The sequence below is a fragment of the Photinus pyralis genome, unplaced genomic scaffold (assembly GCF_008802855.1).
Source record: "Photinus pyralis isolate 1611_PpyrPB1 unplaced genomic scaffold, Ppyr1.3 Ppyr1.4_LG7, whole genome shotgun sequence".
NCBI classification, from domain to species: Eukaryota; Metazoa; Arthropoda; class Insecta; order Coleoptera; family Lampyridae; genus Photinus; species Photinus pyralis.
The window spans coordinates 21,450,378-21,475,424 of NW_022170738.1; the positions used below are offsets into that span (position 1 = coordinate 21,450,378).

The 25,047-nt window shown below is 35.2% G+C and overlaps 2 protein-coding genes and 1 long non-coding RNA gene across 3 annotated transcripts; 1 reads left to right on the forward strand and 2 right to left on the reverse strand.

Moving 5' to 3' along the window:
- Window positions 1-3,963: 3,963 nt before the first annotated feature.
- On the reverse strand, window positions 3,964-8,546 carry LOC116176285 (cyclin-dependent kinase 11B-like). Its single transcript, XM_031494777.1, has 5 exons — window positions 8,352-8,546; window positions 7,545-8,305; window positions 4,800-5,974; window positions 4,415-4,753; window positions 3,964-4,357 (listed from the first exon to the last, which is right to left on the reverse strand). Exons 1-5 carry the CDS (start codon window positions 8,447-8,449, stop codon window positions 4,262-4,264), a joined length of 2,469 nt encoding a protein of 822 aa, XP_031350637.1. The 5' UTR covers window positions 8,450-8,546; the 3' UTR covers window positions 3,964-4,261.
- Window positions 8,547-14,417: 5,871 nt separating this feature from the next.
- Window positions 14,418-21,991, forward strand: LOC116176610. Its single transcript, XM_031495254.1, has 4 exons — window positions 14,418-14,764; window positions 14,817-15,071; window positions 20,181-20,294; window positions 20,368-21,991. Exons 1-4 carry the CDS (start codon window positions 14,627-14,629, stop codon window positions 20,947-20,949), a joined length of 1,089 nt encoding a protein of 362 aa, XP_031351114.1. The 5' UTR covers window positions 14,418-14,626; the 3' UTR covers window positions 20,950-21,991.
- Window positions 21,992-22,532: 541 nt separating this feature from the next.
- Window positions 22,533-23,671, reverse strand: LOC116175349. Its single transcript, XR_004146292.1, has 3 exons — window positions 23,576-23,671; window positions 22,986-23,517; window positions 22,533-22,757 (listed from the first exon to the last, which is right to left on the reverse strand). It is a non-coding gene; the product is annotated as an uncharacterized LOC116175349 (long non-coding RNA).
- Window positions 23,672-25,047: the final 1,376 nt, after the last annotated feature.

Genomic DNA, 25,047 nt, shown 5'->3' on the forward strand with positions numbered 1-25,047 from the left:
TTTTCACTAAAAGCTTTCTGCTATAGTGTAGATGTGCAGGCTGAGGCTCTAGTCTATTTTGAGTTAGATTACTTGTGAGATTGATAATATAAGAAAATAATTTCGATATGGTTTTCGCAGGTGCTATAATTTTACCGTTAGATAGCGCTACCAGTATAAAAACTTAGTTATTTACTTTGTGATTTGTTTTACAAAAGAAAAACCCTCAATTGAAATTAAATAAAACGCAGCCAACATTACTCGTGAGATCGATAATTCTAAACTTCGCTAATAAAATACTAATCTGTATTACCAAAAATGCGCTTTAATCATGCATAATATGCTGATTTACAACTTGTTTCTTAGATTCAGTAGACAAAAATACACAATTTGGGTAATTTTAAAACTTTCTAACTGTACAATTAGCAATAGTGCCGACTTAATTTGAAACAGACGGTATTTACTGTGGTCCAACTAAATTCATATAGTTTAAGCGCATATCATCCATCCACAGCCCTATTTACTTAGGATATCAGATCATTCATATTTTAACAATTGCTCTTGCAAATGCTGTGTCTATGGATTCCTTTTAAGTTTACACAATAACGAAAGAAAAAAACAAAATCAGTTAATTATTCTTTGTCGACTCCTTTTGCGTAAGCTTCATCTGGCTGGCATAAAAGTGTGAATTTGGGATGCTTGATTGATGTAGGTAGATGCCTAATGTACCTATGTAAAAAAATTTCCCATATTTTTTAATTTAGTCATTTATTCCACACATTTTAAAATGCTGCCATCTCGTGTTTCGGTGTGGCATCTTTAAAAAATGGTTAATGGGGGCAATTAACACATTATCTAGCATTAATCCAATCAAGATGTACATCCGTGCTTGCAAAAGGTCCGGTCGTTCTGAATGTTTTATATGTTGTTAGTACCTAAACCAACAATAAAAAGCCAGATTTGCAATTTCCAAAGTTCTGTGCGATCGGCGGTATATCCAAAAAACCATGAAATTTTCGGACTGTTTTCAGTTTTTTCTCAATATCTCGGTGAAGGAAGGGTCTGATCGGTATGACGGTATAGTCATTCTTTTAAAGTGAACGAAATTTGCTACAATTTGAGACTAGAGCAAAGTCTATACGGCCAGTGGTTCCCAAGATACAGTTCTTCGGATAGGATTTTTTTTATGTTTTTTCAAAATGGCCACTTTTTTTCAAAATATCTTCTAAAATACGAATCCCACGTCAAATATTATATGAAATTAAGTTGTAGCAAATTTCATTCCCTTTCATTTTAGACCAGACTGGTGACTGTAGACCCAGCCGTTTTCTCAAAAACGGCAGATAACACAAAAGTCATATGTGGGTTTTGAGGGGAAATACAAATAAACAGTTCTCACGTCCTTTTATATGGTTTTATTTATTGAGCAATTTATTTATTTTTTTATTGCATTTTTCACAGAAGGGCAGGAGGTGCCGGATCCATGGGACTGGGAATGGGGGTGAGTCCCTGAGAAGACAGGTTCCACCCCTAATCAGTGGGATTTAAGTTGCCTCCCCGCCACTTCTGCACTTCTGCATGATATAGAGCCACAAAACACTTGATGCCTGCTTCTCTCACGGCTTGTGGGGTGGAGCTGGGCGAAGGAAGAGCTCCACTTGATCAGCAAGTAGTTCGCTCTTGCTCGGGAGTGTGCTGATTTTGGTCTTTCTTTGGCCAAACGGTGCTGACGTGGTATCGCAGCCGGTAAACGCGTGGGTGGTGATCGGTAGGAGTCCTGGTGCTTGCTGGAGGTCGTAGAGGGGTAAGAGCAACCACCTTACGCTCTCGTGTTCTTCTGAAGGTAGACGTTTGCCATTAAAAAAAATGTTTTTTTTTTTAATAAATTCATATTTGCGAAGAACTGTATCATGGGAACCAATCGCTGTATAGACCTCGCTCTAGTAAAATTGTAGCAAATTTAGTCTACTTTAAAAGATTATAGAATGACTATACCGATCAGACCCTTCCTTCACCGAGATATTGTGCAAAAACTGAAAAAAGTCCGAAAATTTCATGGTTTTTTGGATATACCGCCGATCGCACAGCACTTTGGAAATTGCAAATCTGGTTTTTTATTGTATGGTTTACAGGTTTAGGTCCTAACAAAATATAAAAAAATCAGAACGACCGCGGATCTTTTGCAAGCACAACCCCCTTTTCATGTTTAAATTTACAGGACTACATGGCCCTGAACATCACCTTCCGTACTAACCTTAGGTGGAACAAGCGAACAACAATAAATGAATATACACGGGCATAAACCTTCTTTGTGCTTTGGGGTCCAGGAGTTTATTGAGAATGAGAATGGAAATATATTGGCACTATAAACCTAGTAATATCGACAGTGGTACCAGTTCCAATGTCAACAACTTATTCAATACCGGTTCCGTTTTTGACGTTTTTTAGCTTCCTAGCTTGAGCTAGGTGGCTATTGCGATCACCGTTTTTTGAACATGTTAAAATTTCATCAAATGTCGGTTTTAGATCATTTTAGGCACCTTTTAAAGAATAACATTTTTTTTCCGTCTGTATGTATGTGCGTACGTTGGCAATTTTCGGAGGTAACGGCTCGACGGATTTTGTTCAAATTTTGGATATGCATATTAGACCTACTGAAACGAAAAATAACGATCCGGATTTTTGAAAAAAAATGATGGAGCACCACTACGGCATTGAACTTTTTTTCAAATAGCAACCTAAAAGTCACACGAAAGACCTTATTTTTCTGTTAGTGCAGCGGACAGATCCGCGAAATCGTTGAAATTTGTTTCGGAGTAGAAAAAATTGGGACCCACACCATTTTGTTCAGAAATATTTGAACCTTCAGAATCTCGCTTTACGACAAAAGGAATTATTGATGTATATCGCTTAGTTGCTGAGAAAATAAATACTTTCGGAGGTCAAGTCGCGCGCGCGAAAATGAGTCAAGTTCAACTTTAGCGGCTTATAACTTTTGTCAGGACCACGGGAAAATGTCGTAAAGCGAGATTCTGAAGGTTCAAACATTTCTTAACAGAATGGTTTGGATTCCAATTCTTTCTACTGTGAAAAAAAAACTGGCTCAAATAAGCGAGATAGGGCCGGTTCTCCGCTGCCCTATAAAATTGTGTCAGGTTTTATTACGAAAAAACTGAGAAAAAAAATGTCAAGTTAAAATTTTTCTCGCCAAGATTAAATTAATTCTAATTAGGAATTACAATTATTAATTATATGTTTCCTTGTGACATGAAATAAAAGCTAAAATCAATAGACAAACATGAACAAAATTTAAAAAAAAGAGATACAACGGCACGCGGTCACACATCTGAGTACAACCGCGCCCTAGATTGGTGAACTTCGGTGATCGGACGAGAACTGGTGTTTCCAACGTGCTATGGCTGTTGAAAAAGTTACTCTTCTAAGGGAAACAATGTAGAATCTTTTTTTTACAAAAAGAGCACACAAAAAAGATGCAAAAAGAACCTATTATCGCGATCTAATTAGAATTATTAATTTAAGGGGTAAACCTTGTTTTTTTTTCTAAGTATAACATAGAATTGAATAAACAAAAATAAATATGGTTTAGGTGGTAAGTTATATACGATAGTTTTGATGCAAGCATTTTTGCATAGAATATATTGTGTTAGTTTCTGGAATGATTTATGGGGGTTTAACTGAATATACCAGATGAATTGGAGTGTAGCTGTAATATCTTTTGGATTACCAATTCCGGTAAAGTGTAGGGCAACTTGCAACTTATTTTTTCAAATAGAAACCGTGAATATTCTTATCTACATCTGACAATAATAAACTTTTGTGGGAAACATTTTTGTCTAAACTTATTACTTTTGAAGACACTCTTCTAAAAGCGCTATTTTCAGATTGAGCTAGGAAGCTATTTTGTCAAGAATTTGGCAACTGGTTTTTTATTCTCGTTCCAACCCCTGCCAGAAATAGACAAAGTCCTGGAAAAATTTTATTAGAGCCTAAAACATTGTTTAAACGAGTTATTTAATACATTTAAAGTTCATATTTTCGGTAGATATCTAAACCTACCACATCTCTAAGATGTAATACTGCAATAAACATTATCACCAATCTTACCAATTTCTAATCCCTTGCACAGATCGAGAGTGGTAACAAAAGAATGAAGGTTACCTATGCAAATGTCGATATTATGTCAAAATTTCAATCTATTTTGGAGACAGAAATGTACATTAATAAAAAAGAAAAATAATAACGCACAATATGTTTCACATAATTAAAATTTCAGACTAAACCCGCCTCCCATTCTTCTATTTTCCGATACATTCATGCCAATACGAAAACCCAAACCGTCTTCATCTCCGTCGCCTCCCTGAATTAAAAAAAAAAACGTTAGCACTATAAGAGATTACAATAAATTCAGCCATACTAATTGTTTGTACTCTCCGCCACCAGATGGCGGCTTCGGACTTGCGGCTAAGGCTCTCCGATGTCCCAGTTCACTCTTTGCGGGCCACGTCGGGAACATGGAGGGATCAATTGGCAGGGGCGTTTCGGTGAAATATGGATGTTGAAGTGCATCATCGGCAGTGGTTCGTTGCACCGGATCAAAAGTTAAAAATTTCTGAAGCATCGCTTGACCTTGCTCTGTTAACATGGAAAATCGAGATCTTAAATTGGATACCGGATATTCTGTAAATTTCATTTTTTGAACAGCAGGTAGTTTATTAAAACCTGGCCAAATTTTTTCGTTAGGAGTACCAAGATCCTAAAATGGTGGTTTTTACGTGGCTACATAGATGGAGTATACTTACTTTGAAAACTCTGTTTAATTGGTCCACTTCTGACTTCCCAGGAAATACTGGGTTCATAAGTAAAAGTTCTCCAAAGATACATCCAACAGACCACATATCGATCGGTGTGGAGTATTCTTTGGTGCATAGAAGTAGCTCGGGGGCACGATACCATAATGTTACGACTATTGGTGTATAAGCTTTAAGTGGCGATCCATATTCTCTTGCCAACCCAAAATCTCCGACTTTCAGAATCCCTTTGTGAGACAGTAGTAAGTTGGACGTTTTTAGATCACGGTGCAAGATCCAATTGTCATGGAGATGGGCTACTGCACAAAGTAACTGGCGAAGTAAACATTTAACTTCGCCGGCTGTGAAGGTTTGTTTTTTGTGTCGCATGGTTTCCATTAAAGACTTCAAGTCATGCTCCACATAATCCATTACGATAAAAATTTTATCCATGTTACTACCAACAACAATTTCACGAACCGTGACAATATTAGGATGTTGTCCCTTTAGCAAGGTATTAATTTCGCGTAAGGATGTTATAGGAAATCCCTCCTTCTCTTTTTCCATTTTTAAACGTTTCAACGCAACGATTTCCTCCGTCCTTTTATCTCTTGCTCGATATACCACGCCATATGTACCTTCTTCAATACGATTTAGGCACTGAAATTCCTCCACCGATCGACATCCCTGAATCGCAGGAAAGTAGGGAGGTAGATTTTCGTTTATTTCTATAGTCCTAATGTCTTCTTGAGAAGCTTTTTCTTCATTTTTATCGTTTGTTTTCGCGCATAAGTTCCCATTACTTTTGGGCGACTTGGATTTGGAACGTTCAATACTACGACTCCGACTGCGAGACCGCTCGTCAGACTCCGGTGTGATTTCTCTTGAGGATGTTCTGCTTCGGCTGCGACTTTTCCTTTCCGATTGTTCTACGCTATGCACCGATTCGTTACTACTCTCAATTACGCTATGATCACTATGATAACTTTTATCGTCGTCATCGTCCACATCGTTATTAAGCTCGGTATCTGAGTTATCGGATACGGTTACCACATTATTGTCGTCTACTTGTAGTCGTTTACTAAAATGTTCTTCTTCTTCTTCTAGCTTCCGCTTCGCTTGTTTTTCTAAGTGGCGACGTTCCCGTTCAATACGCGACTGCTCCTTCAGTCTAGCCATTTCCCGTTCTGAAAAGAGGAAGCGATGGACTTTCAAAGCATTTAGACCAGTTTGTGATATAATAAGATATTGTTCCTAGTAACAGAGCTCATGATTATTTAATTTTGTTGTAATTACTTTCTCAATGAAACACCCTGTATATAATCTACGCCAGGAACCGACAGCTTATTTTTAATACAGAACAAATCATATTCTAGGGTTAATTACCATTGATTTCATCGATAAATCCAGTAACAAATGGAACACTCATTTTTAGTGCATTTTTTAAGCATTCAAAAAATTTGCTACTGTTTGCGTTTTGTCCTAGGTTTTGTCTGTCTGCTGGTCCATCTGCCTGGACCCACTTCTGCTGTTTTGGAACTACTTTTAAAAGAATTGTCCTAGAGGCTTGGAATTTTTTGCAATAGGTAGCCTATACCTTGAAGGTCTGCCCGACGGCCTTCAACTTTTGTTGTCCTAAAGGGAGGGGGACGACCCCAATAGTTATTTCCCGAGGTGCTGTTTTTGAAAGTCATAAATAAAGCAGACGATGTATGACCTAAATTTGACAGTATCTATTGATTTAAAAGTACAATTCAGGTAACGTATCGATTTTGATCTTGATATTTAAAATGTGCGCTTTACCCGAGCACAAAGTGCCCAATTTTTCTTGTCATAAATTTACCCAAATTAAGTTTTGGATATACCAATTCCATATAATTATATCATATCGTAAAATAATAATAGAATAATAATACATAACAGGTAAGGAAAAAAGGTATATTTATACAACGAGTTTATAACCTAAGGAGCAACTACAAATCTACGAGTCAGGAAGTATAGATCAACAAACAGTTGCGTACCGACGTGGAGGTAACATTTTCAACCGTATACATACTTAGTGAAACATCACATCGGGTCTCATTTTGACTGCGCCTAATAATAAACTTTATTACTAATAAAATATTGATCATAAAAAAGCGTGCTACCAAATAAAAGCCCAAATTAGTGGGTTTTTTTTTGTGTAGGAGATCCTCCCTCAAAATTTGGTTACTTCTTTGAGTGTATCCCATGAACCATATCAAATACCAAGATGAAGCCTGTTGGATTGGAAACATTCCCAAAATTCCTACTCCTAACTCTAAAAGGAGATTGATCACTACGAAATTTGCCAAGTATAGCAGTTTTTTTAATTTTCAAAAACTAGGTTAAGATACAGTATTTTCTTAAAAAAAAAAGATACCCAGATGCGGAATAGGAATTTTTTTGAGGCCCTCTGCAAAATCAAAAAAACCTAGAGAAGTCCGTTAATTCCATCCTCCTGTGTATTATGGTTGCTAATAAAAAAATTTTAAAAAGCAAAGAGACTTTTTGGGGCATATAATTAGTACCAATTTTTAAAGATATTTAATATTTTTCTTCATTTGGTGGAGGGGAAGGGGGGAGGAATTTAATAGACATCACCTAAATATACCTCAATACACAATAGACACAAAAACAGATTTTGTACAGGATGTTTCAAACTGACTACCAAAAAAATCCAAAAAATAACTAAATACCATCCTGTATATAAAAACCAGTTTTGCATATAACACTCACCCGCTTCTAAAAGTTTCTCCCTTCTTAATTCTTGCTCCGCCTTCTCCTCCTCCGTTAATTTCTCGTCATCCTTTGGTTTGTCCTGCTTTTTGCGTTTCTCCTCACCTGTGCTAATATTTATAATTTCCTTCACGTACATCCCCGCCTCGCCTTGCAAAACTGAATCTAACGTTTCATTATCTTTGTTCTTACGATCTCTGTGTCCCTCCTTGCGATCGACTTTAACCGTTTCGTCGTCGCCTTTACCGGTAGAACGTTTACTTAAAAGTCGCTCTCTTAAGTCCTCCAGGGCTTTGTCGCCGGCAGATTTTTCCCATTTCTCATCGGGATATTTCTCCTTTCTGTGTTTTTCCAAATAGCGTACCTCTCGAATGTCTCGCACCTCTCTGTCTTTCTTGCGCGACTCTACATGCCTGCTACTTCGCGGTACCTCTTCTTTATGCTCTCTGTACACTCTTTCGTTAATATACTGAACTTCCGTGTAGGTTTCTTTAAATCCAATTTGCTCCCTATAATACCTTTCTTTATCCCTGTGATACAGTTCCCTTTCTTTAGCTGGCCTTAGCTGTTTCTCTCGATGGTGTTTTTCTCTATGCGAATAAACCCTTTCCTCTCGATGTCGTTCAGATCTTTTATGTCGCGATTTACCATCGTAACCATCACGTCTCTTAGTTCGATTGCTAACGGGAACTACTCTGGCCTGTGGTGGTTTTATGTCTAGTGAATCGGCTGCCTCACCATCTTCATCGTCATCTGATAAACTAGAAGAAAACTGGATAAAATAAACGGGATACCTAAGATTCTAACCTAAAATCCAACGCTTCTCCTTTTTGTCGTGCATCCGAGGGACTGTGCCTTAATTCACCATCCTCACTTTGATCATCACCTGATTCAACAAATGACATTATAGATCAACTGGTTGTACTTAAAATTAAAAACTTATAAATTGTAAAAATTTACATTATTTTTTTTCACTATTTGGAATGACATAGGATGTGATGTGATTCGTGATTGGTGGAATGAAATATACCCAAGAATGCTATACAGGATGTTTCAAAAAAAAGGTCCGATATTTTATCCATGTGACGCCGATGTGTATGTACCACTGTACCTTCCGTTTCATATTATGTTAATCCTAATACCAAAGAATAACTTTACTCATATTTGCTTGGATGTTGTAAGTACTTAGATAAGTTAAATTAGAAACACTTGTCATTCATCGTCTCGTCTACAAATCTACGTTTACAAAGTCCCCTTCTCAAAATGTCGTGAGCTCGTCACGTGACCCATTTCTTCCTGTGTTTCTGGTTTTCTTGCTCTTCACCATCCATGAAAGTTGCAACTAATCAGATTTTGAAATATTTTTTTATACCACTGGCTAAAAGGAGCGCTATACATAGTTGAGTGTAAAATTGTTATTGCAGTCCAATACTGCTAATATGGACAGAAGTGATGTCATACCACTCATTAAAATCGAACCAAAACAAGAAGAAGAAATCCATTCTGATCTTCAAGGCAACATTTTAGTAAGCAACGAAGCATTGGTTGCAATAAAAGACGAAATTACAATTACTGCACAGTGCTCCAAATCGCTGGATAATGAAGATATACAACAAACTGATTGTGGATGGAACATTAAAACTACACTATGCATCGGCGTCCAGAGCATTTTTGTTGCAATATATACACAGTTTAACTGCAATAACGTTTACAACTTAGCAAATTTAAACATTCAATTCTAACAGCCAGGTGCGTTGGTAACGTCACATTACAAGGGGGATATGACTTAACGCGGACAACATTACGAGTATCAGGAGCAGGCAATCCTATATATATTATACAATACAGCATTCTTGGCGCATACCTACCCACCCATAATAACGCTTATCTCCGGTCTAGGATAGGAAGCAGCTATAAATATAAATGCCCGATTCGCAGTAAAACTGTTGAATAAACAGCGACCGAAATTATCCCTAGGGCTGTAGTGACTTAATTGCGATTGTGCGTAATTTTGAATTTGAATTTTATACTGAGGTGTAATGCGGGTTGCACGATCTACTTTTCTTTCACATTTGAATAGAGATTTCTTTAATATGCTTTTGTATTATTATCATTGAATTGATAGTTATAAATTCAATGTTATTATTTGATAGCAGGTACTTGTTCCTTTTTCTTTATGCTCTACAATATGGATAATCATACTTTTAAATACAATTGATGACAAACAGAATCTGTAACATATTTGTAGCGAGTATTATCATTGAATAAGTAATAATCAATGGTATAATCGTGAAGTTTAAAGCGACATCGGGGTCCCATCAGGTCGCCATTCTATCGATAAAGGATTAATCACAGATAAGGATAAGGAATGAAGGTGAATGTGACGATTTCTTTCTGGGAAATATGATCTCTTTTTTTTCTCTCGAACATTTTTCTTTTCAATATAAGTAGATTGCATTGTATTTGGTTTGGCATTGTTGCCGAAGTGATAATAGTGAAATTCGCCTTTATGTTATAATTTACATGTTATTACAAAAGAGTGATAAATGATAATTAACATATAATATACCTAATAATTAATTCATATGGTTAATTGTAAATACGAGTAAATAATGTAATTAAATTTACTTTACAATATTGAATAATCCTGTACTATACCGGTACTTGAGCTGCAGCCAGAGTTTTATCTATTGTACGCTAGTCGCAACGTTTGTACCTTATTTTTATCGTAATTCGTAGGTAGGTTTGTTTTGTACCTTTTAAAGAAGAAAAGTAGTCTAAAGTTTGTACTCTCCTATTCTATAGAGGCTGAATTGGTTTGGTAAGCTCAGTTTATCTTTATTTCTTACTGTAAGCTGGTAAGAAATACGATTTGTTTAAGTTTAATAGAAAACTTGTAATCGTAACACATTTCTTGATAACGTTATTGATGCTAATATGGACAGAAGTGATGTCATACCACTCATTAAAATCGAACCAAAACATGAAGAAGAAATCCATTCTGATCTTCAAGCCAACATTTTAGTAAGCAACGAAGCATTGGTTGCAATAAAAGACGAAATTACAATTACTGCACAGTGCTCCAAATCGCTGGATAATGAAGATATACAACAAACTGATTGTGGATGGAACATTAAAACTCATATATTCAACAATTTTGAATCTGACTTCGATCAACACACAACAAATAGTAAGCTGCAAGTTAACCAACATTTTTTAAAGCAAAATGTGTCGGAAGGATTTATCTGTGCTCATTGTGATTATGGAACAAATAGTAAACGATGTTTGAAGAGACACATTTTAAATCATTCAGATTCCAAAAAATTTAAATGTGCTAAGTGTGCTTATGAGACAAATAACAAATATCACTTTAAAAGACACCTTTTAAAACATACCGATTTTAAAGATTTCAAATGTGCTCATTGTGATTATGAAACAAATAATAAACAATGTTTGAAAAGACACATTTTAAATCATACCCATTCTAAAGAATTTAAATGTGCTAATTGTGGTTACGAAACTAATAACAAATACTACTTCAAACAACACCTTTTAAAACATACTGATTCTGAAGATTTCAAATGTTCTTATTGTAATTACCAGACAAATAAGAAATACTACTTTAAACTACACCTTTTAAAACATAGTGATTCTGTAGATTTTAAATGTGCTCATTGCGATTACGAGACAAACAAAAAATTCCGCTTCAAACGACATCTTTTAAAACATACAGATTCTAAAAATTTTAAATGTGCTCATTGTGATTACGGAACAAGTAGTAAACAATGTATTAAAAGACACATTTTAAATCATACCGACTCCAAAGAATTTAAATGTGTTCATTGTGATTATGGAACAAATAATAAACAATATTTTAAAAGACACATTTTAAAACATATCGATTCAAAACAATTTAAATGTACTTATTGTGATTATGAGACAAATAACAAATACTACTTTAAACAACACCTTTTAAAACATACAAATTCTAAACACTTTAAATGTGCCCATTGTGATTATGGATCAAATAATAAACGATATTTTAAAAGACACATTTTAAATCATTCCGATTCAAAACAGTTTAAATGCACTAATTGTGATTACGAGACTAATAAGAAATACTATTTTAAACAACACCTTTTAAAACATACTGATTCTAAAGATTTTAAATGTACTCATTGTGATTATGGAACAAATAATAAAGAATATTTTAAAAGGCACATTTTAAATCATACCGATTCTAAAGATTTTAAATGTGCTAATTGTGATTACGAGACAAGTAACAAATGCATCTTTAAACAACATCTTTTAAAGCATAAAGTTTCTAAAGATTTTAAATGTACTCATTGTGATTACAAGACAAATTACAAATACTACTTTAAAAAACACCTTTTAAACCACACTGATTCTAAAGAATTTAAATGTGCTCATTGCGATTATGAGACAAATAACAAATACTACTTTAAACAACATATTTTAAATCATACCGATTCTAAAGAATTTAAATGTTCCAATTGTGATTATGGGACAAATAACAAATACCACTTTAAACGACACCTTTTAAAACACTGATTCTAAAGAATGCAAATGTGCTCATTGTAATTAAGGAACAAAATAATCATAAACAATGTCTTAAAAGGCACATTTTAACACACAACCTTTCATTGTAATGTAGTTGTGATTACGAGACAAATAACAAATGTCACTTTAAACAACACCTTTTAAAATGTACTCATTGGGATTATTTTAAAACACAAACCATTTTCCCAAGGAACACATTTCTTGTTTAAATATTAATTCTCGATTGTGTGGCCTTATGAAAGGCAGGTCCATGTGTCGTAACAGATTTAAAATGTTGGCTATACTTTTGTGCATGTTGACACATTTAAGTATCGATTATCTCAGCGCAAGATATAAAGATAGAGATGCTGTAGGGCAGTTCAAGGGTTGTCAATATCTGTTGCAAATGAGAGCGACGGCAACTGTGTAGGGGGATAAGTGTATGAGTGGCAACGTTGCATCTTGTAATAATAAGTAGGTATATCAAAAATATGGTGTATTCTGTTTGATATATTTTTTCATGATACAATTTATTGTCTCATGGTTTTTTTGTAATAAATAGTTAATTATTATTTACCGTATCTAACAGTCTGTTATCGCACTCCAATTAATGGCTTCCCATTCCCAGTATGTGTTTTTAACAATTTTTACCATTTTGTACATACTATAAATATACATTTTCCATAAAACGCAACAGCATTTTATTTGGCGTCATCCGCTAAAGAATGTTTTAGAGTTTTAATTCCCAAAGGCTAGGTATTGGTACGTAGGGGTGGTTCCTATTTTGTAGAACGTTGAATTTTATCCATTTCCACCTCTAAAATTAATTTGATTACATTTTCACAAGTCCTTGTGCAATGTAAAACAGCTTACGCACCACACTCATTTTTGCAATACTTTGATTTCTTTCAAAGGTGGAAGTCGATAAACTTCCAAGATTTCCAATATAAGATCCACCCTCATATACATATACCTACCCATATAAATCCAAAAATATACTGCAAAAACTAAATTTTTTACCCCTTTTATTAGCATTGTAACCTATGAGCAATTTTAAATGTGAATTCTGGATGACGTTTTCCCGCCTTCAAAATGTAAGCATTGTATTGGTTTAGAGTTACCAGACAACCTTTCTAATAAAACAACCTTGGTAAGTACCCTTGACGTTCAGAGGTTTTTCGCAAAGGGGACGTACCTACTTGATTGTTTTATAATTTTTTGGAGTGCTTTGAAATGGGGAAGATGTACAATTTTGCTGCTAAAAACCGTCGCCGATGATTTTTACATACCGTAAAGCTTATATGAACGTCCTAAAAAGACAAATTCGGCAGTTTATTGCGTTAATTCCTTCTATTTACGCCAATTTTCGCCAAAATAAAATTGTTACCTTAACTTTGTTAATGAAGGACTCCATAAGTGTTTGAGTGCTTGCTTATTGGAAAAATGAACTGAATTGAGACGCAAACGGTGTTTTTAAAATTTCCTTTTTATTTATTTTTTATTTCTTATTTAACTGGTGGAATTTTCCGGAGAGAGTTTGAAACTTTGTTGATGAAGGACTCCATAAGTGTTTGAGTGATTGCTTACTGGAAATGAAGTGAATTGAGACTCAAACCGTTTTTATCATTTTTTGTTTTTTGTATTTTTTATTTCTTTATTTTTTCTTATTTGATTTGATTTGAAATAATAAAAACTGTTTGAGTCTCAATTCACTTCATTTTTCCAGTGTTACCTTATAACTTTTGTATTCTTGACATGGACTCGTCTGTCGGTTTGACGATTACTTCTAAAAAATTTCGATGCATTCTCATTTTGAGGAAATTACGCATATTTTCAGTACCAAAAGGCTTGTCCTATGTGCGGATCAAAATTTTTGAAAGTTTAATACATGAATGGTTCTCGACCTACGTCATATTTAATTATTAACCAAAAACGGGCTCCATTGTTGACGTCATTGGTGCATTTTTTTAAGGGAGGAGTAAGTATATATTTTATTCCGATGAGAAAACGAGTATTTTTGTTTTGAAGCAAGCATCAGTAGGTATCAACAGACTTTTCTCTCCTATTTAACGTATTTGTCAACATATTAACCGGATGAAAAGCTTAGATACGTATAGAAGTGCTTTGCAAAGTAAACGTTTGATAACGAAAAGTCAAAAGAATTTCACCGACATTGCAAGATCGCATATTCGAAGTTACGACACTGTATTGATCACAATTGCCGTATCCCTGGGTATTGATTTAAACTGGCCGCTACTGTATCACGGAGAAGTGTTGGATGTGGCTACTCCACAGTCCAAGTGAAAAGTGATACTCCCATTCAGTGGTACCAAACCAATCATCCATATTTATACATTGTATAAAAGGGCACCGCTCAAATGCCATACAATACTAGTTCATTAGTAATTAGTAGACCAATAGCTCGTACTGTTATCCTTTAACAACATATTAACATGATTACGCATTAATATATCGCATCTGCGGACAGCAATGCTCCAATTTCCAACCTCAAATCTTTTCCAATGAGGACAAAAAATTTTCTAATATTCCTCTGTAGCATAGTTACCGTCAGCCTTTTGCTAATAATCTTCGGACAACAAAAACCTTCAAGTATTCAAGATATTGTTACAAGCACGCATCAGCAACTACGAAACTTCAAGGTAAGCATCCGGCATTTGTTCAGAAAACGGATCCGTAATTTGAATACTTTAGGATACGTTACGAGATGCAGAAACAAAGACTTTAGTCGCAGATGAAAAGTACCTTCAGATGTTAGGCTTTGTCGACAAACCTAGATTATATCCGACCGACGTCTGGCATAACACCTCGTTACCTGTCATTGTAACTTACGTACTAGAAGGTCAGGAAAGTCAAGCGATTGGTTTTGCAAATAACATTGGAAAGGTCCTGCCGAATAATACCATCCTTATTTACAATATCGGCCTTGGAAGCTATGGGTTGCGAATGGTACGTGTGCAATGTAGTGTTTTGTTTGCGTTTCAGTCTCAATTTTGCCTAGGCTCAATGAGTCATCACAAAGGCATTCACACGGCAATCTTTAATGTTCTGTAATTGAATGTTTAATGTACTCAGGTAAAATTATATTTTTATGCGGAGGACTACGGCTAATGGTCATTTTCATACGTAAATCGAGATGTATATAGCTAGGTAAATAGTATAGGCATGTCTAACTGTAGACTGTCTAATCTGTTTCTCTTCTTCGCTATTCTCTCCGATCTTCCGGGATTGTCAGAGTCAACTTTGTGATTATTTGTTGAGTCAAAATTTAGAATGACAATTTTCAATTTTGTGTTCGGATATAATTAATACTTTACCTAAGTATGGAGTTATGAAAGATGATCAACTTGTCTGAATTGGGAATGGTAGACAACTTCCTAATTTTTCTTTTGCACCATACTAGACCATATCTATCATTATTTTATGCATGCTACAATTCCTGCGATAATACAATTTTGACTGCTTTATTTAATAAATAGTCAAGGTGGCAATTTACTGCACAATAAAAGTGGGCCATAGATTTTACCTCGGATTTTACTATGTGAAAAAGGGGTTAACTTTCTAAGCCTCTTCAGTTGTTTGCACAAAAGCCTAACAGAACAAGGATCTAATACTGAATGCCTGGGGAACCCCTCTATATTATCTAGTAAGCTAGACATTTAACTAGTCGCTATCATAGGAGAACTTTTTTTAATGTTAGGAAAACAATGTTTAAAAATATGAACTTATCATATCATTTTTATTTGTAAATTGTATACACAACTATTTAAATATTTATTAAAAATAAAAAAAATATAAAATGCCTCCGCGATACGAAGTGGGTAAGTATTTAAAATGTAGCATGAAGTACCCAGACGAATTCACTGAAACTTATTGGTATACTTTTTAGAGAAGTAAAACTAGTAGAGATAGTATGAAATGGATTTGCGCATGTGCCGAACTAACTTCTTATTTATGAAGCAATTTTTATAAAATTTTGACCTTGTATCCTTCTGATTAAAGCAATTTGTCAAAACAAATGGAAATTATGGAGCGTCCACCCCTAGTAGAGTACGTTTGGGAGTTGAAACGTGGTAGCGACGAGTCCCACTGAGCCCAATACGCCTTCAAAACATCGAGATACCACTTCCCAGGTTGGCCGTGTAACGTTATTTTCTTACCAATTGATATTCCCGATTTACATTCCATTTGAGTAATCTTCGATTTGTGCTCTTATTTAAATTCTTGCTCTGATGTCTAGATATTTGATATTCTTACGCCATCTAGGTATTTTATGTGTAATCCACTAGCTTAAAAATGTAAGTTAGTTTGTAGTAGAGTTCTTTTACGTAGTTCTTTATTTTTTGCCGTTAGAGGTTTCTTATTTAGTTTTATGTTTCGCCGACGGAGATCGTGCAGATGATTCCCACGGTACTTCTAATTCTATCCCTTCTTTTTGTTTCTACTTACGCACTGCTTCTTCCTCTTCAGTGAACTTTCTGCTTTCGTGTTGCTTACATGCAAATTTTTCTTTGGTACGCGATTACTTTTGCCGACTTCGTGTTTTACCGTAAGGGATTATTATTCTGACTGTCACCATTTATCTTTGGAGTGGTTTCTCTTTCTTCTGTTGTCTGTGAGTGGATCCTTTTGAAGCGTTTTTACGGATTAGTATTTGCATTAAACAGTACGTGGTATGTTAGATAATTACGCAGCATTTTTCTTAACATGTTTTTAAGGCTTTACCTTCCCTCAAAGCTTTCTCAGTGTTTCTTTTTTGGATTAACTTGGTCTACTTGGACATTGCCTACGCAGTACGTCAATGGCATTGCATTTTTACTTGGTCCCTCCATCTGGTATTGGCGAGCGTAACGCGATAGATGAGTTTCTACATTACCGGCAGATTCCCCGCGATTTCAGTGAAAGCAAACATGTAATTCTATCAACATTCACCTGGTGAATCTACTTCATTCCGCAAGTATTAACGAAACCCCTTTGGAGATTAACGATCTTGTAAACTGCTCCGATATATATCAGATTATAGCTCCGTTGTTTTCTGCGGAAGCCTGTTTTGATATTAATACTTTCTTTTACTACATATTGATCCCCTTTTGACTAAAAATGAATTTAAATTTAAATGTTGACATTGCAGATCAATATACAGGGTGTTTCGAAATTCGCGCACAGAGACTGTGGGATGGTGTTATACAACGAAAACGAATAAAAAGTTCCAGTTTTTTATCAGACCGGCACTTTTTTTTTCGACGTGCTGAAGCTTGTTTACTAGCAGACGGCGGACATTTTGAACAACTGTTGTAATTACGTACTCGTTTAACCAGTGGCGCAGCGTAGGGGGGGCGGAGATTTTTTAAACCGCGGTAGCGCGAAAAATAGCCGTCTGATGGAAAACTGATAGAGGAACTTTTTGTTCAGTTTTTGTCGTATAACATCATCACGTAGTCCGTGTGCGCAAATTTCGAAACACCCTGTATTACAGTGTCCTATTTGTAAAGTTTTCGATCGCCCTCGATTGTGACATCAATTATTGTTTATGTTCTATGCTAATTCCTTATGAAAGCTTTCTACACGGGTCGTTTATAAATGTTTTTTGGTTGAAATAAATATCGATACAGAATCAAACTATAGTAATTTATTAATTAATCGCTCTGAAACAGGTAGAATAAACATGAGACAAACATTCCGTTTTTTATTGACACACAACTTTGTTAGTTTTAACTGATAAAAATAAAGATTAGGCATGTTGAGATCGCTTAATGGTAGGTACAGGTGACTCCGTGACGTATTGCGAAGCTAAGCATACCGGCTTCAATTTCGCGAAAAAAATAACGTTCTAAGTTACTATGCACCGAAATAAAATGCCCATGTTCCGCGAAATAAAATTTCTCGTAAAAAAATGGTACGCGATGGAAAAAATCAATGATGAAAAACGTACGTGATCGCTCGCAAATTAATCTTCTTCACTCTCCCACCTCTCTCGCTATTTTTAGCCCGTTAGAATTTCTGAAACGGGACCTATTTTCTGAACGCAACGACCTCGACTAGGGTACCTTTTTTTACCAATAGTACCAGAGACTTGCTATAAAATACGAGCCCTAACAACTAATTGTTGGGACAAGCCATTTAATGTTTCGATTAGAAATATTTAATAGGAGCGGCAACGCTTATTAAAATTATTAAACAAAAAAATGAAAGTTTTAATATTGAACTTTGTATTACATGCAACAAGAAAAGTAATACAATATACAAGTAGTTATAATAAAAAAAATGACAAAGGTCATGAACAATTGTTGACAACTATATGTTGGGACAAAACCAAGGATGTTTAGTTCAATACGGTGTTACATCTCCTTTCGCCTTTACAACCGCTGCTATTCTGGCAGGCATAGTTGCTGCTAATGTTTTACAAAACTCAGGTGTAAATTTAGTCCACATATCTGCCAGTTTTAACTTTAAATCTGGAACTGTTCTTTGAGGATTGTTTCGTAACTGCTGCTTCATCTTATGCCAAAGGGTTTCAATAATATTTAGGTCTGGACTACTAGAAGGCCATGACAAAACTGTGATCCCATTCTCAGAGAGCCATTTTTGGGTTGATTTGGCTGTATGACAAGAGGCTCCGTCTTGCTGGAAAACAAAATCTTCCTCGCCATACAGCTTCTCGATACTCGGAAGAAGCCTATTCTTTAATATGTTTTGGTATTTCTCTGCGTTTACAGTACCGTCGATAACCTCAAAGTATCCCAAACCTTTCGCCGACATACATCCCCATATCATAACCCCTTTTGGGAATTTCACGGTACGTTTAATGCAATCTGGGTGAAAAGCTTCATTTTTGGATCTGATTACCCGTTTTCGAAAATCCCCCACACATACATCGAATTTTGATTCATCGCTAAATATAATTTTTGACCAGTCGTCTACAGTCCATGATAGCTTAGATTTCGCCCATTGATATCTGTTTTTCTTCTGTTTTGTGGTAAGAAGTGGTTTTTCCTTAGCCTTTGTGTGATAAAACAATATTCTCAAAGAAAAGTTTGTTGAATTATTATGACATACCTTATAAAATTTTAGTCCAGATTTGTGTATCCATTGTCTGCAACATTCTCGCGAGAGTTTTAATCCTGACTCTTCGTTCCACTGTGCCGTAATGTCTCGTAACGTATTTCTTCGTCCTTTTTTGCACAATTTTATAAGAGATCGTTGATTTCTTGCTGACACTAGCTTAGGGCGACCTGAACTTTTACCCTTAACACAAATATCTCCGTTTTCTCTATAGTGTTTTATCACGTTAAAGACCGTTGATTTTGCAATATTTAAAGCTTCGGCAACCTCACGAACGGTATTACCTTGGCAATATTGCTTTACAATGAGTGAACGTAGATGCGAACTTGTCGCTGCACCGCGGACCATTTTTATAACAAACTATTATCAAAATAAAGCTATGGAATATGTAGTTGGCAAATGACAAATATTATCATTGGTCCCAAAGCCCACTTAGTGAAATTAACTAGCTACTACTTATAAGTGTGGAACATCGTCCCAACATTTAGTTGTCAGAAGTTTCTGTACAGAAATGAAATAATATCGTCCAAAATGCTAACAAATTGTGGAACTATTTCATTTATTCGCATTTATGGCAGTAATACAGATACATTTTTATATACTGCCAAAAACCGGATGAATAGGTGTGTAGACATAATTTTTTCTTAGCCATTAAACGAAATGAAATGCTTGTCCCAACATTTAGTTGTTAGGGCTCGTAGTACACATGCATTTTCGGCACGCGGTCGGCTTTAAACAGAAACTTTTAAGTCCCAAGAGATCGTGGCAACCGCGCTCGCTTTCCCCAATACGTTTCTTGTTATCGCCAGACATACTTTTGTTCACGTTCGCTATGGAGCGGTATACTTATAAATTGTTGTTTTGTAAGTGTTGTTGTCTCTTGTCTATTGTTTAATACAATAAATAAAAATAAAAATGGTATTTGAAACCAAAACCATGTTAAAACGAACGCATTTCAAAGATGAATATGAAAATTGAATGACAATTTTGTTTCAGCTACAGAACTACTGTAATAGCAGTCGGTGCCAAGTCATTAGTTTTAATTTAAACGAATTTCCATCACACGTTGAAGATGAAGCTTTACGTGCGTACCGGCCGGTTGTGATACAGGCAGGTATCGACGATTTTATACGCCACTGCTTTGTTTGTTGATATCACTTAACAAAATGAATACTTTTTTCAGGACGCTCTCCAGCACACCGGATCAATTTTCTTCTTGGAATGTAACATTCGTTTCAAAAGATTTGTAATACCTGAAGTATTATTGAATTTATATAACTCGGTCGTTAAGGGTAGCGGAATTTTGACGTGGGCGATGCCCCTTAAGAATGCTGTATCTAGTCGTACTCACAAAAAGATGTTCGATTATTTTCGTACCGATGCGGATAACTTTTTGTTCGTGCAAATGGTATCGGCGGATATTATAATACTCGTCAATACTGAAAGCACACATAAGGATGTGATGCTGCCATGGGTACAATGTGCGTTAACTCAAGACTGTATTTATCCAATAGGAGCTCAATCTGGAGGTTGTCGATTTAATAAAAAACCGCAATATCGTTATTCTGGATGCCATAACTATGACGCGTCCGCATTGAACATAGTTTTAGGACTGAAGTTTAAGTTAGATAGTAGTAAATATACGTATCAGCCTACTTCTGAATTATTCAAAATAGTTCCACTCGACAGAGCCATTATAGAGTTGCAAGGTTTAGAACAAAATGCTACCACTGAAGGGAAACAATACGAATCTTCTTTTTCCTAAGATAGCACTTTATTACTTGCCTGACCAAAAAAATGTTGTGATATTACTTTAAGTAAGTTTATACGATATTCCAGTTTTTGATAACACAATTCCTATCAGGTGGGATTTGGTTAAATTATTTTTTTATATTAAAGTAAAATCTTCAAATTCAATTATCCGCAATATGAAAAGAGAACTCGGCAGAGCTCATACCATTTATGGCAATAATCTTCGATTCCATTCACAATGGAATTTTACTTGCAAAAACACTGCATACCTAGTGGACTAAATAATCCGTAATTGCTCAAGTTCTGTTTGATCTGCACCTATTCGTATTATTGTAATTACGTGTACCTGAAATCTATATTTAATCAGATTTTTAGTTTAAAACAGGGCATAGCTATAAACCTGAACAGTAGAGGCACATAGAAGTCCTTCTAGATTCTGTGGGCAAAGATGTTTGAAAATAATATGGTTGTGAATTACAAAGTAAACCTAAAAGGGTAAAGCATTTTCATTTAGTGACTGAGCATACTATGCACGTCTAAAAATGTTGACAAGTAGGTAGGTACACAAGCTCTTTCTAGCCGGTAACATTTGAATTGGTAGTAATCTTCTCGCACAAGCTTGTGTCACAAAAATGTTACCATCTAAAAAGCACTTGAGGGACTTTAGACGAACACAGTAGGCAAGGCATCATGTACTTAATTATTTACATAGCATCACAGTATGATTTTCATCTATCTCTAAAATGTCTTGAACTGATTTCATTGTCTACAGTTCGATTGAAATCATTCTGTGTCTCTAAATCACTGTACAGAGAAAAATGAATCTCAAATAATTTTGTGATTTCCTAGAATAGACTGCTTAAATAGATAGGTATATAAGAACTGCTCCGTAGGTGTTTAAGTTTGCTCACTTCCCTGTAATAATAAGTATTGCTTACCTATTGGTATTATTTCAAGACTCCGTTAGATAGATGCATTACTAATATAAACTACCTGTAGGTGTACCATTCCAGTGTGTATATATTTATAGGACTATTAAAAGATGTACAGTAGTCTTTTTTTTTTCATTCGCAATGGACACAAAATAAACAGAAGTTCCAGATCTTTGGTTTCGTTTACTGATTTTTTTAGTAACATTTGGTTCTGGTAGGTAAGTATCTTTATAAAGACGGTTATTCAAACGCCATTTCTGCTACAGGCAGAATAAACTCGCCTAACGAATTGAAAAAGTTAGGTACCGAAGCAAAAGTGCAAAAAGATAGTGCGCAAATTAATACTTTGGAGACGTCATTACTGGGGGCATATAACCACGCACTCGCAAGAGTTTGTCTTCTACCTACCTACAAGAAATATAGAAGTCTTTTTTTACACAGAAGAAAAAAAAACATTACAATTACTATAAATGCATTAATATTTATTATATAAGAATAATTATTTAAAAAATTGCTTCACAAATAAGTGATATAATCGATTGTTCCCGGACTTACCCTGTATATTTATATTGTATTTCAATATAAATGATTGAATCAATATAAATATTTATATTATATTTCAATATAAATGATTGAACAATATAACTATAATTATATAAAAACACCAATTATTTAAAAACGTGCTTCACAACGTTTACTTACCCTGTATATTTATATTATATTTCAATATAAAAGATTGAACAACATAATTGAAAACAATATGGTAAAACGCAACTGAAGGTCACCGCCGGTTTTGAGGTAACTCAAGTTTCTCAACGAAATCAAGTAGTCCATGAAAAGTTGGGGCGACATTCATACGGTCAAAACTTGATTATTATACTTCTTCACCCTTAAATTAACAAAAAAAAACCTTAAAATATGCACCGATGACGTCATCAGTGAGGCGTTTTTTTTTTGTGATTTTGAGTTAAATAGGGCGCGGGCAAGTCCGTGAGGCAGGGGCGGACTGGCCAGTCGGGCGATCGCCCGATGGGCCGGTATAAATGTCAACTGATGGGCCGCCAAAAATCGATTTATTTAACATTATTTTCTGTCTATATATTTTTATTGTACCTACTGTGTTATGTTATGCCTTATGAGTTATAATGGTTGATTCCAATTTAATTGGTCAGCGTGCAGAATAAGGCCAGTAGCGCACTAGGCAGCCTCACTGCGGCAGCCACACACGATTTTCAGCTGTCTAGGCGGGCTCGAATAAACAATAGTGTGTGGGATTAGCCCCCGCAGTTTTATGGCTGCCTAGTGCGTTACTGGCCTTATAATAATCGATTTTTTTCGCCGAATTTGTTTTTATTTGTAAGAGGACGCGTTACACTGGACAATGAGTCTTCCTATCTTTTCAATACAGTTTGCGAAAACAAGAAAATCTTCGTTTATGGGTGCGTTTGCACGCCATGGTGTAAGAAAAGTGAACTAAGTAGTATTTTTTAAATATTCGTTGCTTTGTGCTGCCATCCCGAATCCGCGATCCCTATTTGTACTTCGTTAGGTCGCTGACACTCGCATACATTCGTCTTGAGATAAAATTAAAAATAGTATTTTGCTTATCTTTGGTTACCACCTGTAACTGTAAATATCGTTCCATAACTCTAAAAAGGGAATTTAGTGATCTTGCGAAATAAATTCTACCTAAAAATACTTATTTACCATAATATGCGGTTTTGTTCAGTAATTCAATTGAATGCCAATAACAGTGCCTATAGTAATTGTAATTCCTGAAATGCCATTCAAAGTTGGGTTATGTTATGGATTATGTTTACCTGATTTTCTATTAACTGCAAAATAACAAAAAAAACCAGTACCTACCTAGGTAAGTAAAGTTGAGGATCTTTATTTTAATATAGTTCTATTAATGGATTGTTTTAGGCTATCCTTCGACTGTACACATTTCCGAAGATTGACTTCCGACACCGAGTACATTTTTTTCCGATTATCATTTTACCGAACGATGTCATTGCAGTGCGTTTATATAAGGCCATCGGTCACATCATGGTCAGAACACGGTGCGGTCAATTATTGTAACCGTGTATTTCTGTACTGTTCATGTTCTGACCGTAACCTGACCGATAATAATGTGAATCGGCCTTAAGGAATACTCAGCCTTTATGATCACAAAGGACAATCCACGCAATATTTTTAGGAAAACCAGATTTGCAAGTCAGCAATACTAACTCATAATTGAATGTTATTTGTTTGGGTGTGAAATCATATTTTGATATAATACCGATAACATTGAGATCCTTCACTCAACGATTGAATTATTCAATGCCGATAGTATGTAGTTCATTCAAATTATGGGAACCAAGATGGCATCCAATCGGTGGGGTTTCGTTATTATTAATAGTGCTTAAATTTAGTTGTAAGTGACGTGTACATTTATTATCGAATAAATATATAATCTTCAGTTACTGATTTCTTGCAGAGTTGTCTGATAGCACTTCCGAGGTGTAAATACCATCGTACAAGTCGACAGTGCTATTAGATAGCAACTTGGGCGAGAGTATTCTTGCCCATAAGTAGCGCTTCGTCTGGTAAACGTAAGCAGTATTAACACTGTATTATCAATTCAGAAACACCATCCCACATAACCTCTTTTTGTTGTAAGCTCTGAAATTTTTATATTAATTAATTATAACGTAGAGTGAAAAATCCCATGATCCTAAACTCAACGTTTAGAAATACTTCTTTTGCCAGTTTCCTAACCCAAATTTTGAATGTAGGTAACGTTAACCAGTGTAATTCCTACTTATGGTACGGTTTTTTGCTGGATACATTTTATCTGCATTAATAACCAACAAAGCCAATAAAAGGAATAAGTTATACTGCTAAAAAATAGATACATTAATACATTCCAATAAGTACTCCAGTTTAAATTTCCCGCTTTGTAAGAATAGTATACCGTAGCCATCTTAGTGGATATACGTTGAACTACACTGAGCACAAATTTCTTTTCTATAATTGTTTTACGAGTTATTATTCAAGTGTACGGAGTTCATACCGTTTGTGCTTTAGAAACCACATATTATCCATTTTTACATCACGTTTTATTCCTTATATGTTCAAGAATCTGGAGAAACAATTTATATTTCAAAAACTTCTTTGACCTTTGAATTATACAC